General features: G+C 40.4%; 2 protein-coding genes across 11 annotated transcripts in view; one reads left to right on the forward strand and one right to left on the reverse strand.

Annotated features, from left to right (window-relative positions):
- Positions 1–16,953, forward strand: part of LOC104147928 (tricarboxylate transport protein B, mitochondrial-like) — a 76,014-nt gene that overhangs the window by 4,664 nt on the left and 54,397 nt on the right. For 2 of the 9 annotated variants that reach the window (XR_011134885.1, XR_011134907.1), the window contains exons 3-4: positions 14,210–14,296; positions 15,040–16,650. The exons of 4 other annotated variants lie outside the window; for them this stretch is intronic. Coding sequence is in view for 2 of the 5 variants with exons in the window: in XM_068910152.1 (XP_068766253.1) it covers positions 6,413–6,480 (68 nt within the window). In the remaining 3 variants the exon portion in view is untranslated. Of the gene's footprint in view, positions 1–820; positions 2,393–6,412; positions 7,638–14,209; positions 14,297–15,039; positions 16,651–16,953 lie in introns of those variants that run through there. 3 more of the 9 variants (XR_011134905.1, XM_068910152.1, XM_068910151.1) reach the window with 3 other exon arrangements.
- SMTNL2 (smoothelin like 2) overlaps positions 2,848–16,953 on the reverse strand; it is a 29,192-nt gene continuing 15,086 nt past the window's right edge. The window contains exons 2-9 of one of the 2 annotated variants that reach the window (XM_009680885.2): positions 15,113–15,200; positions 14,146–14,391; positions 13,354–13,407; positions 11,820–11,895; positions 9,830–10,000; positions 9,136–9,253; positions 7,637–7,788; positions 2,848–4,250 (exon numbers count right to left, since the gene is read on the reverse strand). In XM_009680885.2, coding sequence (XP_009679180.2) covers positions 4,124–4,250; positions 7,637–7,788; positions 9,136–9,253; positions 9,830–10,000; positions 11,820–11,895; positions 13,354–13,407; positions 14,146–14,391; positions 15,113–15,200 — 1,032 coding nt within the window. In that variant the 3' untranslated portion in view covers positions 2,848–4,123. The remainder of the gene's footprint in view (positions 4,251–7,636; positions 7,789–9,135; positions 9,254–9,829; positions 10,001–11,819; positions 11,896–13,353; positions 13,408–14,145; positions 14,392–15,112; positions 15,201–16,953) is intronic. The other variant, XM_068910144.1, reaches the window with a different exon arrangement.

Below are 16,953 nucleotides of genomic sequence, written 5' to 3' on the forward strand. Positions count from 1 at the left end.
CCTTCAGTTCTGCAGTCTGCCATGTGTAGCTATGTTAAACATCTCCATTGCAGATAATTGCTGCTAAGGTTTTACAAAGCCCATCATATCTTTCTTTTTGGCCAGCCCAAGTATATATATATATTTTTTAAAGGACTTTAAAGGCCTTTAGTTTGAGAATTGGAGGAAGAGAACTGTGGCAGCAGTAGCTGTCTAGCTTACCAGCCTGCAGTGATGAACAGCAATATAACAGGCAGTAGGTAATAGCAACAGGCCTTGGCCAGTGAGATATGCAAGGACACCCCCCCACACACACCCCCAAGACTTCTGGTATTAGGACTTTAAGCTTACACAATCATCTGCAGATCCACCATCTAAAACCTGAGTGTACAGGAAAGTAGCTTTGAGGAATACCAGCTGAGGTTAGCTGATCAGAGGCTGGGGAGAGTGTCATTTCAGCCCTCTGTCATTTCAGTCTCAGTGCACCAGTTTGGGAGAACAGAAGAGAAAAAACAGCTGCAGCCAATATGCTGTGGTTTACTGCTTTTTGGAAATACCACACAAAGGGAGGAGTGATAAAAGGCATCCATGTAACTATTGTGCTTCAAGCAGGAGGAATTCCCTGGAGGAGTTCCTCTTCCTCTATTTTGTCCAGTCAAAACCCTGCTAAGCTGTTAAGTATTAGGGAGGTTGGCTCTGGGCTGTATATTTGTTAATCAAATTTGATTTTCATTCAATAGTAAGTATCAGGTGCCTACACCTACTTGTGGTTACTGCAAGCACAGGTGAACTCAACTTGAAGAATGCACCTCTCCACAGCCCCTGTCTTTTTGTTTCATAGGTACCTGTGAGCGCATGAAAGGGGCTTACCAGTACCTGAAAAGGGACAAGATCCAATGTGAGAGATGAGAGAGAGAGAGAGCGCGAGCAAGCTATCGCTAGATATAATGGACTCCAGGCCCTTGTTCCAGAGGGGTGGTGGACAAGGACAGTGACCTATGGGATATGGACACTAGGGTTTTTTTTATCTTTTTCTTCTTTAGTAGCAGTTGTCCCACTTTTCCCCGACGTGGCTAGTGCTATACGGTGGAGGTTCACTTGCTTGGCTTTTTTCAGAATGGAATTGCTCAAAGCTACTCTAGATTTTTTTTTTTTTTCCCCCCCAGCGTGTTTCTCCCCCCCACCCCCCCAGCCGTGTTCTGAGGCAAAACTGCACAAAAATATCTTGTAACTAAGGCAGTGACTGGAAGGGAAGTTCTCAGAAGGACTGGCAGATTTAGGCTTTCATAGACAAAGTGTGTTTGAAGACTGAAAATGTTTGGGATTTGAAGGTTGTATCAGCTATACAGAGAAGTAATACATTAGAAGAGCAGGTGATGGCATTGCTGAGTCTGTTTTGGAACTCTTGCACAGAATGAATTGATCTAATTGCTCCTACTGTAAAAGCAGGATCAAGTTTCCAATAAGCCACCTTATGTAATAGTTAATTTTTAGATACAGTGCAGCAATATTAGAGAAGCCTGAATACATCCCATCTGTTAAACATACACTATGCTGACTCTATATATTGTTATATTCCTCACTCATGCTACACATTTATTGTGTGTATATGCTCACTCTGCCTTTTTGAGCTAAAAAATACTACCAAAAAAAAACTATCAGAGACCATATTACATGTTCTAATTTCAATTAAATACACAGCCAAGTAGTTGAGATTTTTTTCATTTATATCACATTTATTCTCTTTATTAAAAACAAAACAAAACTACAGCTTTGTGCATTAAGCTATGTGATAGTACTGTCTCCTTCATCCCCTTGCATGCGAACCACCAGCAGTTAAAACCAGTTCACAGTCTCCCCCACCCCGGTAATCATTTTGAAGGTTACCTGATACTTGACAGCAAACAGAAAGTATCTCCACTGTCAGCTCTATAAGCTGGGAACAGTTTTGAAAACATGTACAAATAGCTTTGGGTAGGTGTGAAAACAAACTAAATTGTAGGACGGATGTAAACTCCTCCTAGTAAATTGGCAATAACTTTACTGTCTAAAACTCCTTTTAACAAAATTTTTGCTACAAGGCCTAAATTGGCAGAGCACTTACTTACCTGTATATATAGCCCTCAAGTCACGTGGAATCATCCTTGATCAGGGATTGTGAATGAACGAGCTGTTTAAAGCCAGTATTGCCCTTGTAGTAGTTGCAATGGAACATGGTTCTGCTAGTTAACAAAAAGTGTTTTGCTTTAAGAATGTAACTATAAGCATCACATGTGCAAGTGTAGACAAGATTTCCTATTACGCTGACTTTGATCACTTCTCCAAACAGAAAAATGGAGTGTTAATCCTTCCAGTGCAATTAGTGGAGCAAGAGGTACAGAGTTATTCCTCAGAATGATAGTCGCTGAAGTTTAAAAAAAAAACAAAAAAAAAAACAAAAACAAAAAAAAAACCTGAAGACAATGCACAGTCATATGACAAATGTGTTAACAGCCTTCCCAAACTCTGTCCAGTTGCATTAAAGCTATGACATTAGTAGTAGCTAGGCTGGTGCTAGTTTGACCAAATATATTTCAGATATGTAGTAAGATATGTATTTAAATATGTCATAGCAACAGACTAGCTAGGAGCATGATGATTTAGCCCTTCAGCACTTTACCTTTGTACATTTTTGTGAATTTTTTTTTTTGAGACTGCTAGTAAAGTAACTGATGAACTCATGATTTCTTAAGTAAACTTGACTAGAGAGGGAAGCTGAACTGAATTCCCATTCCAAACACCAAACTTCAGTACTGTTTGAAACTGAAATTCAGAACTGAATACTTTGTCATCTGTAAATTCATTCTAAATAGAAGCTGTACTGCAGAAAAGTGTTTGACATATTTTATTATAAATGGTCATCAATACAGAACCAAAGTAATATTTATAAATACCTACAAAGAGCACAAACAAATGCAGGTTAAAAACCATTCTTTAGCCTAAGCAGAGGGCTCTATTTTCTATGAGCCTGTTTTTAGGGAAGAAATTAAAGTTTCCTTGTTTTTAGGGTGCTTTTTAATTTATTTTGTTTTTAACATTCACTGTGAAAACAAAGCTCTGTTAAATTAACTGAAATTGGAAACTAGCCAAAGGCATTTCAGAATTCCCACTTAATTCACACTTTTTTGCACCTTGCTTGGCCACTTAACAGACAGAACAAGGACTGAATGCGTCATTAAAATGTCATTCCGGTCCACCTTAGAGTTGCTCTCCTCCAGAGCATAGGTCAAAGGATACTGCAGTCCCGCTTCTCCTACAAGCGTTTAGAGCATTTTGTAGCTTGTTAACCACCCCTAATTCATGCACACAGCCTCACACAAAACAGCCCCAACTGCTGCTATTCTTCATAAGCAAGAAATGAAGCCAGGACTCCAGTAGAGGCCTCAGCCAGTTTTCCAAGCAAAATCACGCTAGATCCAACCACTGCACCACACTGCAGACAAACTGCTGTGTGAGATGGTGGTGTCTGGGGCCCCACTCAATAGGTAAGACCTGGTATTCTCTTTCTGCTGTAAGAGAACAGTGTAAGTCCTGTTTGTTGGGGCAAACACCTTAAGTTTGTAGAGCCTGTTGCCCTAATGATAGTGTATTCTAGCTTACATTTGCTACATGGAGTTTTCCTTGTCTTAGTATGTCTGCTCTTTCTGTTATGTAATGGTGGACAGAGACATGAAAGGGAAGATGCTGTCCTTCTGGAGTTTAAACTGCATTTTAGGAGACAACAGCTTCATAGCTTGAGTTACCTGTCACTGCATAAAATTATGTCCACCTCAAGTGAAGGCAGACAGGCGCTGGCATTTAGCTCCTTGGGATCTTAAACACAAGAACAGTCAAGAACCAGGCTACTACAAGCACCAAAATGACAGCATTTACCTTTCCCTATGCTTTTTGTCTTTTTTAAAATATGCTTCATTATTGACATACTGTTGTGATCAATGCTTTGAGAGACTGCTCAGCAACACTTCAGTCAGCAACACAGCTGAATGCAAGCAGGATAGCAAAAAGCTTTAGAACAAGAAGTAACACTGCATTCTATTTGTAAAACATTAGTCTTCCCATTAGTATACTGTACTTGACCCTTCTGGCTGAAGAGTTGGCCAGGGTTTCATTCAAAGCGACGTAGATGATTATATAGAGACTGTACATAGGTGAAGACACACATGGGATCTGGCTTGTGGCCCATCACCATCATGTCATCCACTTCTATAAGACGATCACAGTGAGCCATTTTCCTGTAGCAATAGTAAAACATCCAGCAAACAAAGAGTTAAAGCTAAGGCCTGTAACTACTTTTACGATTCCTTTGCTGCTCTGATATGAGCATCATTGAGGCATATAAGCATATCCTGGGGTTTAACCACATAATTTAATAATGAAATAGTCAAGCTTCGGTCATGTTGGATATTTTAATTTTTGTGACTGTGGAAAACTGGGATGTTATCCAAGGTCTAGGCAAAACAGGAAAAGAATCCCTGCTAGTCACGTCCCTGGTGGCTGTAGCATGTAGCCCACTATCTCATTCCACTGCCCAAGTTTCAGCAAATGGGGCCATTTGAGTTTGTGAATCTTTTCCCATAACAAAGCACAGCATGTTTTTCCTCATTACTATATAAGAAGGTCAAAAAGAAGAGGAAAACATGAGAAGACATGGAATGTGCCAATAACAACCTGCGTGGCTGTGGATTCTTTTTGTCACTCCTCCCTCCCCCTCCCCCTTTTTTTTTTTTTAAATATCCCTTTCCCCAAGGTTTGAGTGACTCAATACAACAATCTCAGATGTTCATCATGTTGGAGGGCAGAAGCCGGTCTGAGATCTAGACCAGCAGAAAAGAGAAGATTTGCTGAGGCCTAGGCCTTCTCTTCGCCCCATGTTTGTTTTTATACATAACCTGGGATAGGGAAACACTGGAGCTTTAAGAGTTGAAGACAGTTTTACTTTAGAGCTAAGCCACCTAAAAATATGACACGTAACTGGAGTAAAAATAATAATAATACATAAAACTGTACTCCTCCAATTAATTTCAAACACTGCCATGGGGGTTGAATAAGGAAAGCCAACTTTAAGAATTTCAAAGCTTCTCCTATAATGGCAAGTGACAAATCCAGTTCTCTAAGTTTTTACTTTTAAAAAAAAAAAAAAGAACGAAAAATTGCTCTGAAAGAACCCTATAGTTTCAGTGTGGTGGTACCAGTGTTTGACGCAGTTTCAAAAGTTTTAGGAAGCTGTAGCTGTGTATCTGCATCCTGTAATTAATTGAAAAGAGTGTACTGAAACCAGCTGCATACCACATGGTGTGTTCTTATTGTTACACAAGTCAAACAATTAAACAGCAAGCATGAGTCATGTTGATCTTGGGTCAAAAAGTTAACATTTCTTTCTGCTATTAAACAAAATGTCTGACTAGCTGAGATGTTCCCACTTACAATGACTTAAAAAAAATCCATTTTCATTTAATTCCCTGGTATAGTGCATCAAAAAGAATCAGGAGAATGTGACTGACAGTATTAACTCTGTCCATTTTAGAAAAATGCAGTCATCAAGTTGAGATACTGAAAAGAGCTCAGCCCTGATCTAACTCTACTTACACTGAACTCAACCTTTGCATTTATTACGCCAAAGCAATTTAAAATGGAGGTGAACCCTGTCACAACTCCCACTTCTAAAAGTTAAATTACTTGTAGCATCCCCTTACAGGGGTTACAGGTTTTTGTTTGTTTGTTTTTTCAGACAGACTAGGTTTATTTACATGCATCAAATTAAAATCAGTTAGGTGGGATTGTCAAAGAAAAGCTCTAAGTTGTATGTCCAGTTTCTTTTGTCAGTAAAAGTTGGATGCCTTGTGCTCTGTCAACTCAGATTTCTTACGATGGCTACTGGCAAATTTGTTAAGAATGCTCTGCTCTATCAATCACTTGAAGAACAAAATGATTTAAAAAAAAAAGCAGTTTTTTTTTTTCCCTCTCCTCTGTCCAAACACAGGTCATGTGGTGATTTCTCAGATTTAGTGCGCCAGTGCTAAGGCTGGTTTAAAGTAAATGCTACTAAAAGTGTCCAATTTAAATGATGCATTTATGCTGCAGCAATTACAGAATTAAATCGTATAATTACACCAAAAGGCTTATGGCTAGCAAATATTTGCCTCCACAGAGAATTGCAAAATAAATGTTTTACATTGTCAGAATGATTGACTTGCCATAAAGTATAGCATTTGGCTGCCTCTGATTCTTTCTATTAGCTTCTCATAGAGGCAATCTTTTCTAACCTCTGGGAAGGAGTCACCTTATAGTGCATCCTAGAACTTCTGACACTAGGTACATTATGGAAAAATAACGACATAGAGCACAGGATTTTTAAATAGAATACTGCAGACCCTGTTCTTCTCTGTTACAACAGCTGCGCTCTCTCTCATGAGGCTGTGCATGGTCTTGACATTGCTGAGTAGGCCAAAGCTTTGTTCCTGATATTTAATCTCAGGAAGGAAGCGAGGAAACACCATCTGAACGGCACATCGGCCAGCACCAGAAGAAACATCTGCAGGAGTCCAAGAGCCCTATCTGCTGATCTTTGAAGTTGAGGAATACAGTTAAATCAGTTCTGCCTTTCACAGAAAGTTAGTCTGCGTTTCATGTGGACCAGAGAGGTTCTTAGTGTCTAATCAACAGCCTTTCAAATAGAAACCATTTTGAGATTTCTTAGCAGAGTAACACCAAAAGAATTAATTCCCCAAGTGCGGTATTATACAGATGCAGAGGCATCCTCTGCTGCAGGTTGGGGAGTCAGTTACATCAGTTTGTACAAATCATTCAGCTATATTCACTGAGCTGAACTGAGTTTGTCCTAGCAGCACTTACTACAGATTCAAACCTCTGTAATTCTGCATCAGCAGAACTTGTTTACCACCAGCCTATGCATGAGGTTAACTGCTGTGATATCGAAGACACGCAGTCATGTGGTAACTGCAGTCACAGGGTGACATCTGAACAGCTTTTGTCTGCAGTGACAATATCTTGTAGACCTAACAGCTTTCTTCCCAGTTAATAATATTTTGCAGCGCTAACCAAACATCACAACAAAAAAATCCCAAAAAGCAGCTGCTTTAGCATCTGATTCTGCATTTCTTGGCCCTAGAAAAGCCAAAAGAAATTCAATTCAAGGTAACTGCTGAATTAAAAAGAAAAACAAATGCAAAAACACAGAAGTTACGCCGAGTATCTGCTGGCAACATACAATAGGGAGGGTAGCAGTCCCATTAGCAATATCATCTAGTATATACAAATGTTCCTGGGGTAAAAAAAATGCAGCAGGTGAAACCATTTGGCTGCTAGGAGCACAGAGGTAATGAAGCAGAATTCAAAAAGCTCCTCAAAGACTCTGAAAGACCTGAACACTGGATTATAGCTGGACTCTAATGAATTATCAGGTGCCTAGTAAAACTACATCTGATCTTAGACTGCTGAAGTTCCTGTTTGTTTTTTTTTTAAAAAACCTTTTTTGGCATGACACATGTAAGCATGTGATATAGGATCTACAAGAGGAATGACTAAACCCTTCAGTGCTGCCCAGTCTCATGAGACTTGAACTGGAAGCACTTCACAAGAGATCTAATGTGATACTCACTCAGCCATGGTGAAAGCCAGCTCAAAGTTCTGCTTGCGATTAGCTGGGTCAAGCTTATTATAATCAAAAGCTTCAGGAAAGAAAGAATGCACAAGGGCACAGAATGCCATCCCATCATTCCAGCTCGAGGAGAAGTTCTGGAGATCAATGTGCTGTCATGATGAAAAAAATATGCATGTTAATACAGCACAGGGAACTGGGAAGAGAGCTGCTTTTGCTCACTGCTATGTTCTATCCTGCTCTCCCACTAACCAAAGCAAGCATACAGAGCACAGGATTTATGTTTTCTTCCCCTCTTTGTATATCCATTAGTTATATTATGAGGAAAAACTGGCATTCTCAGCCATGAAAGGCTCGTGCATGAAATGTGCAGTTGCAAAGCAGACGCACATTGAAGGCCCCTGATCCAAAGCCCATTGAAAATACTGCAAAGAATCTTGTTAACGTCAGTGAACTCTGCAGCAGGCCCAGTGTGCCAGTTCAGTGTCTGTGGAAACTGTGGTCACTGCTTATCCCTATGAAGTATTTGTAATTGAAGAATGGCCTATTTTGTGACAGTGTATAACACTGGATAAAGACCATGAGTGCTTGCTTTGCTATTCAGTAAGGCCTAGTGCAATGCCTGTTTACACATAGGTAGAAATACGGGCAGAATTAGGCCTCCTGCAAAACCTGACTCTTAATACTAAAGCTTATGGTTACTTTCAGTTGCCTCAGTGAAATGAAATATTTGGGCTCTTGCTTCATGCTGCTTTCCCAACATATAAAATTCAAGCTTACCCTGTCTGGTAAGTGACAAAAAGTCATTTTCATGAAGTCTGCTTAAGTATATGTTGGTTTAGAGCTTGGCAGTAATCATATTGTACAATAATGTTCAAAAAAACATATATTATGAAAAACTAGAAAACTTGAGCCTTTCTCCTGGAAATTGCTTTGGGAGCTGTGGCAGCCAGGTAAAGATTCATAAAAAAAGGCAACAGCCAAATTCTCCTAGCTACAGTGATACAACTTCATAGAAATGAACTCACTGAAACTGGGTGATTCAACCTCCACCATTTAATACAAATTCACTTCTTTAACTCCAGTAGAGTGTACTTTGGTCCGCTGTGCAACAAAAGGAACAGTCTCCACCTACTGTTAAGATGTTATCCATATTTTACCATATATAACAAGAATGCAAAAAAATCACAGTCTGCAACTAAGAAAAAAACAAAACAAAAAACACCTGAGTGTATAGTGAAGTCTGTCTCCATATGCACAAAAATGTAGGCCTTCAGCCAACACTAATGCATTGCTTGGATAGGCATACAGAGTCTCACTCAAGCTGTGATTCAGTCTTAAAGTGTTGTTCATAGAGCAGCATACAGAACTTCATCTTGGAATCCAGTGAGGAAGGTAACTCACTGTCAAGCATGTTTTACATTTACTTTTTGAGTACATTCTTCTGAATGTACTCAAATTCTTCTGAAAAAGAGCTGAAAGTGCTAGCATATCTTCACCTTGTATCCTATGGTTTTTGAGCGACACCAGTCTAACAGAATTTGTTTAATGCTGCTAGCGCTGGCAACCCCAAAACTTTGCGACCTCTTCAGCTTAGCTCTGGATTCTCCTTTTCCTCTGGAAGATTAACACAGAGACCAGATTAAATTACATGTTAGAAAAAACTTAAATGTATTTGTCACCTACATCTATGCAACCCTGCCCAGCCAATCCCTGTCAAGGTAATATTTGATAAACACAAGGCTGAAACTTCAACTTGTTGGTCCTGCAAGAAGAACTCATTCTGATTTCACTAAAGCCAGGATTCCAAGCCCTCTTCTATTTAAATCATACCCTGATCATGGTGCATAAAGGACAGACCATGCATTTGGCCCTTAATGAATGACAGCAGACAGTCCCTGTATTTCCAGTCTCCTCTTAGAACCATGCAAAAAAGAGGCTTTCACAGCACTCTTTCCTCAAAGAGGCATCTACTTCTTCAGCTAAACAACTCTAAAGCCAGAGCAATCTGTAGCTGTGAATTTCCAGCGCTCAGTCTGTGACATCAGCAGAGGTATACGTGACCTCATAGCCCCTTAGCTCAAATTCTACGTTGAAAGAGTCCTCCTGCCCTAACCGTCCTCTGCTGTTAACAATTAACAAAGTAGTTTCTCATTACCCTACCCATTCAGGAGATAAGGGGGAATGACATACTTTCCACTGTCTTGTTCCAGTTTCTCAAAAAGCGCTTTCCTGGCCTGTGTGCCTGAAGTCCGTGGGAGCGTCTGAGATCGCACCAGTTCTCGCCTCCTTTCAACTTGGCGATGGACAGTAGGAGGAGGGGAGCGAGACTTGGGGGTTACATCATAGTAACTGTCAGTGGCACTGCAGAAAAGTAACATGAAAAGTATGTGGTTAAAAAAAAAAAAACCCTCTGCAGTACTAGGAGTCAACATGAAGGTCCAACTGTTGGTTACTCCAGACCTCCCAAAACAGTTTCAAGAGGAAATGAATGAATCACAAGCAATTAAACACAGCCCAAAGTTTTATTGACAGACAACAGCATTTAAGTACTTAAATATCTAAGGTACTTTTACAAATGAGACATAGTGGCACAAGTCACAAGGGCCTTATAACATGGAGTGGCACAATTAAGCACCTTAAAAAAAAAAAAAAAAAAACAAAAATTGCAGGCACACGGGAGCACTAAATGCCTTTAACTTCCAACTCTTTGGTTCCTGGAGGATTTAAACCACATTTTAAAAATGGAGCATGAATAGTAATTCAGGAACTACTTTTGAAATTTTTACTCATAGTACACAGAATCCTGAGCTCACGTCAGTGTTGTTTCATTGAAAGCGAGCTGATAATTTCATCCAGAAGGCAAAAGACTATATTTAATTTGTGCTTATTTGAACCCTAAAGCATTTCACCAACATTAATGAGGCAAGCCACACGTGGCATTTGGAAGCGCCCCCCCCCCCCCCCCCACCATTACAGAGATGGGGAAACTCAAGCAAAGAACAATGAAATCGAAGTCACACACTTATTTCTCTTACAGCTGGAGGACAGATCTCCTGACAGCGAGTTCTCTAGGATGCTCAGTTTATCATAGCTCAAACATCACGCTGCTGATGTTGGAACTAACTCAGAAGAAATGTAATGCCAAATTTGGGATAATTTCCAAGGCAGAGGCAAGGCCAGTTTAAGGTATTTAAACTGCCTGTCCTCCCATTTTTCTTGACAGAGATTTTGCATGCTCAGGATGCCTAAGTATTCCAGTAGTAATTGTGATACTGTGTAATCCTACACTAAGCAACTGTGACTGTCAGTTAATCAAAAAGGTGTGGTACTCAGCTTTTGGGAGTAGGGCTGAAAAGTGTTCAGTATCCTGCAAGGCATTTAGCTACAAGCTAACCCCTAGGCCAGTCAAACTAAGGATGTTTGATAGTAGTCATGTATTGGTTTCCAAAAATAAGCCCAAAATACAAACTTTGACACATTTGACTATATTTAAAAAGTGTTTCCAAAGGCCCTGATGAGGCCATTAAAGGATCATTTGGGGACTCATAAAAACCCATCCCATACAATGCCATTCTTGGGGAGGAGGGGTGCTGGGGGGGGGGGGTGGATTCGCCTAAGGAAGTCAGCAAACTACCAATCATAAGCAAAGCCTGCTTTTGATAAAGACAGAGACTAGGGTTCATTATGATAGGAAGATACCCTTTTCTCAGAGACTCATTCACCAAGCATTAACTAGATCTATGAAGTATATGAGGGAAAACAGCACCACTCTGCCTGGCTATCTAGGCTCTGCAGGTACCTATTCAGTTCCTGTTAACAATGGTATCTGATCACTTTTGAATCATAACCTTCCCAACTTCTGTGAGATACAGACAAGTTGCAGCTCTGCAAACGGGTGAAGCTCACAACTTGCTCCCCTTAACAATAATCCAGTGCTGGCAGAGCTTTACTGGCAAACACCAGAGGTCTGCTTTATTTGATTAGGTCTGCTTTAAACTGCTCTATGAAAGATTTTTACCTCTTCCCATCACAGCTCCACTTACCCCTCAGGAAGGCTCATGACCTTTAATGAGCTTAAATTATAGCAGCTGGGACTCACCTTGTCTCTAAGCCAGCAGAACACCTGTCCATTTAGATCATGGCCACAAGAGTCTAACAAAATGTCATGAAAAATGCCTACCTTTCACCAGTTTTGGTTCCACTACTCATCCCATAGCTCGTGGCTGAGACAGATTTAGTGACAGAAGTGGTTTTGTCTGTAGAAAAAGCAGGAAGAAACAAGAAAATCAGGTTTGAAACTTCTCTCCTTTTCTCATATGCTTTCAATCCTTTTCAGCCACATGTTGATTTTTTACTCACCAGAGTGAAAAGCTGCAGGCCTCTGTCTTAACTTCCTATATAAGCTAATAAGCTGGGGAGGGATTTTTCCCCAGGGGTTCAGTCCCTCTACAAAATTGTTGCACTGCTGCAAGGAGGGTGTAAACAATCCGTAAAAGACTGTGGGAGAATGCCTTTGATAAAACTGTGTTGGAAGAGTCAGATCATTTCAGGCCCTCCTGCAGACCTCTGAGGAGGCCACTCTGAAGATGCTGCCATGGACATTTCAGTGAAAGGAAGAAATGGTGCCACAGCTCAGCTTTCAACAGTCATTCTGGCAGACATAAGAAGTCCTCGGAAAGCTGCCACGATTGAGAGCATAATTTAAATTACCTAATTTCCACTAGAAATCATTTTATTTCTAAAGTCGAACAGACTCTAAAGGTTGCAAAGCTGGCTTAAAACTATTTTTGCATCTTCCCGCCCCCCCCCCCCCCCCCCGAGGCTGCACCTTCTGTGCTTTGTCTCTTAGAGGCCAGCACTGGACCCCGGCTATGCTCTGTAAATGTGAAATAATGGAGGGGGGGGACTTGCCCAGTTTTAACACACTAAAGCCAGAACTCTTTGCACAATCCAGGAACTCATTTTCAGAAGAAAGACCGACATCTTAGCAGAAATACAATCTAATATTGTCCAAATCACTCTCTAGAAGTGCTATTCTCTCCCAATTGCCTTTAGAAGGAATCCCAGATGAACTAGCCCTGGTAAATGCCAGCATACAGGTGTGATGAATCTGCACCCATGAAGAAGTGTGATCACTGTTCTATACTAACTACATCTCTGCTAAACTGACACTTGCGGTCACAGTCAAATGCCAGTCCATTGCGTAGACAATTAACAGTTTGGTGACATCTATTAGAAGTACTTTTGGGTAGAGCTCAACTCATCTGTTTAGACTGAAATCAAAAGTCCTTAAGGCATTTTATCCTTTGACACATACATATATGAAGGAGACTACTTGGTGCTATTCTGCTCAAATGAAGCTGCTTCCACAGACACAGGGTGGGCCCAACACTTTCCAAATTACGTTACCTCGCGTTCAGCCATAGTTTTTCACCAGGCCAGTTGAAATGTTCACCTCTCAAGCTGTCTGTTCTCCCCCACTTTTCTGGCACCTGTTATTTCAACTGCAGAGATTGCCTAACAGTACACACACGCACCGCTGTGTAAACATGAATAAGCATCCCTTGCTTTGAACCGACAGAGGCTCTGATACAGCCAGAAAGAGTTATGATATGCTAGAAACTGAATCTGCATGCAGTCTCGTTAGTACTTAGAAATTGGAACTAGACACTCAAATGTTCTGAATAAGGTAACGTTGATGGGAACACACTCACCTGCAGTAGCAGATGAACCCACTGTTCTCAGTGAACTTGAGTTCCAGGCCTTCACTGAAACAGAAGAAAAAAGACAAAGGAAGGCTTTGCTACTTAGCTTTAATAAAAGAAAAGGTGAAAGAAGAATCTGCAAATAATCCCTTGCTCTCACTGGCAAATCCATCTGGTCTCTCTCTGATCTGTCTCTGTAATTTCTGACCCATATAAATACTCTGAGCTATGTCACCATCACTAAATGTGCATGAAATACAGTTCAAAAATTAAAACCTGAATGACTTGAGAAGGAATCAAATGAGATGAGGTTTCTTTCTTTTAAACTCAGTTTAGAGAGAAAATAAGATTCTACAATCACTCTGTCTCTTGCGTGTATGTGTCTGTCTGCTGTCGGTCATTCACCCCTCCAAATCACTTTTGAACATGTTGGCCAACATCAGCCTAACTTCACTAGAGGCCTGAGATCGCAGTGCACTAAAAACTCCTTGCAAGTTTCATTAAAATAGTTAGCCGAGTTGAAAAGAAATACTTCCTGAGTAATTGCACTAGAGGATAGGCTGCACTGTATACTCATCTATATTAGGCAGCAAGAAGGTCTCACAGGATGTGACATTATGGCTTAAAGCTCCACCTAGACACACAGTATTCCAAATCAGAGTGTCCCACCACAGGATACATAGCCTTAGAAATTAGGTCTCACCATTCTCACTAGGTCAAAGGACAACCCTTACCCCCAGCTTCTTGAAGAAGTGAAAACAGGCATAGGATCAGTAAGCAAATGATTTTTCTCTCTCTTACCTGACTGGTTGGAAGTTTTCACTACCGTCTCGTTTTTGCTCTTGCTCTTGCTCTGTCCCAGCAGGCCAGCAGACACATTAGTTGTTCCTGCCGAAGAGATGGTTTCTCCTGAAAATTTCTCCGATATTCTGGTTACTGCAGTAACGGGCAGGTGAGGCATCTGTAAAGTGACTGCAGGGGCATGGGCTTCAGGGGAAGAGTCTGACATGTGAAAAGAGGTCAGTTCATGGGAGACTTTTGCCTGACCTAGTGAATAAAAAGAAAAGGAGAGAGGAAGTAAGTTTATTTGCAGATTTTCACAAAGTTACAACCAATTTTCATGCACAACTTTATTTTACAAGATACTGTAATTATGTTACCTAATTCCTCCTCTGGGGCATTATATACCATTTATAGCACACTGCAGAAACTGAAATACAACCCTGGTGTCAGTGATCGTTGCAGTGATATACCTGTCCTACGTGAATCTCAGCTAGTGCAGCTTATTCAGATCATTAATCCACTGGCATCTGCATCTGATTAACCTACCCACTCCCCAAATCTCCAGTTGTGGATTAGGAGTCAACATTCTTGTTCTTTTCTTGGGTCTGTGAAACGTGTGCCTCAGTGTTCTCTAAAACGCAGATAAGTCCTTCCCCCACTGAAGGATGAAATTAGATTAGTAATTTACAAAAATGCTTTGAGATGTAAGGCTACAACGGCACCCAGAATAGCAGACCTTATCATCACTAATACCCTGAGATAATGTAACAATAATAGGCTCTAATTAATCAAACACTACAGTGCATGCTTAACAACGAAGTTTAAAAATTAAACTCCTAATTAGGAAACAAAGTTAAACAGTATAGTATTCATGCTAAAACCATATCAGATTCTAATGCTTGCAACATCCAGGGGCTGCTGCTCTGCGCCTGCCAAGATCTGGTATTCTACAAGTAGTGCTGCTTCATTCATTTCCCATTCCTACCTGCTGAAGACTGATGCCCATTTTCAATGATGGAAGAACTAAAAACTCTTCTAAACTCAGGTTTGTGGCGGTCATCCAGGTCTACACTCTGTCAAAACAGACAAGGGACACAACAGCTAAACTTCAAGCAGCAGCAAGAGTTAGAGGAGTATCCAGAGACCCCAGCCAAGAACAGATCTTCCTCATGCTAGTGATTACAGTACAGGATGGAAGCAATCCTCTGACCCCAAACGCCAAATCTATAAAGTGAGCACTGGTGATGCAGGACTCGTGTCAACCAACTCATGTCATACTTGTCCAAACAGACCCCATGTACCTAGGAGGGCTCTTCCACTTTTGGTAGACAGACCTATCATCATCCACTGTGTTGATGATAAACATAAGACCTTGCACAATTGTGGAGACGAGGAATAAGTGAGCTTTGTAATCGCAGATCTGACCTTCCTATGCTCTCCCTTTATGTCAGAAAGTCTGACATGCTTGTGTTTTTAATGTTATGTAACTTAAAGCCATCCACCCTATTCAGAGTACGTGGACGTTCGAGATGCGCTAGTGGACAAAAACTTCCACCTACATGTAGGAAACAACAGGTGAAGGTAGCTGCTATTCATTTAATCATATATTTGGAAACAAAGTCTTGGTTGTGCTTGGCCAAACTCCCATTACATCCACAAGGAAGTGGAATAAGACCAAAATCATTGGAAGTTACATTAGGCTAAGCATAAAAATCTCAGCTTCAATGAAGTAAATGAGAAAGGATTTCAACAGGACTAAGATTTTCCTGGCGGGCTGGAGGATGCATAGAAGACGCAAGGGGTATCTTTTAGTGAATTGCTTATGGTCATTTGAACAGAAGCACCTGCCCTTCCTACACATATCTAAAGTATTTTTTCTATAGTCAATGCTGATGTTTGTATTCAGATGTTTCTAGGCCATTTTCCACAGAATTACCCCAAACCTACCAAAGGCTGCAGATCGCACATTACCTTACCTACACTAATATGCAGATTCAAGCTAATCAGACTACCTACACATGCAAAGTTATACATATGTTTAAGCTGTTGCAGGACCTGGGTATATTGGAGATACCAAATGCTGAGGATGTCCATGACCTCGCAAGGGAAGGCTCAAGGTTTGCATGGTTTTGTGAAAATACAGATGCAAGAACAGTGGAGGCCCCATCCTGGAAAGAGAGATGCACCTTGGAAAACTTTACTTGTTGAAGAGCACCTTTCTCTTGAATGGGATTATTCACATGCACAAACTTAACTATATGGCTTAGGTGTTTTCAGGCTACTAAAAAACTATCCATCCTTCTGTACAGTTCATATAAAAAAAGGTTAAGCTTATTCCATAGAAATAACATTGAATTTCTGATTTTAACTTGCTCTTCTCAGTTCTACTGCTCTCAGTTCTAATATTTTTTTACTTCTGTACTGTTTTATGTCCTTTCAAGTAAAGCACTGAGCTAATTTATGAGATAGTCAGTGTTTCCCCCTTGAAATAAACTATGGATTCAAGTCTGTAACTTCTCTTAACACTGGGTTACAGAGAGTTTTATGTTTACATATTTATCAGACATTGCATAAAATGTTTATGGTATGCAATTTCTTTTTGTTTGCCGCATAAAAAGTGTCAGTTGACACATTCTGATAACATATGGTAAAAGCATTATGGACAGCAAATATCATCCCAGAACTTTACATCTGAATTACAACTTGCAACTTCTGTAAGGATAGCTTTTTCTGGAAAAAGCACAATTTTTCCCCCTAATGTTTGCCAATTTAATTCCAGGAAAATCAGCCAACAATTTTTTGTTTTTGTAATCAACAAGGAACTAT

Source organism: Struthio camelus, chromosome 16 (genome assembly GCF_040807025.1).
Source record: "Struthio camelus isolate bStrCam1 chromosome 16, bStrCam1.hap1, whole genome shotgun sequence".
Lineage (NCBI taxonomy): Eukaryota > Metazoa > Chordata > Aves > Struthioniformes > Struthionidae > Struthio > Struthio camelus.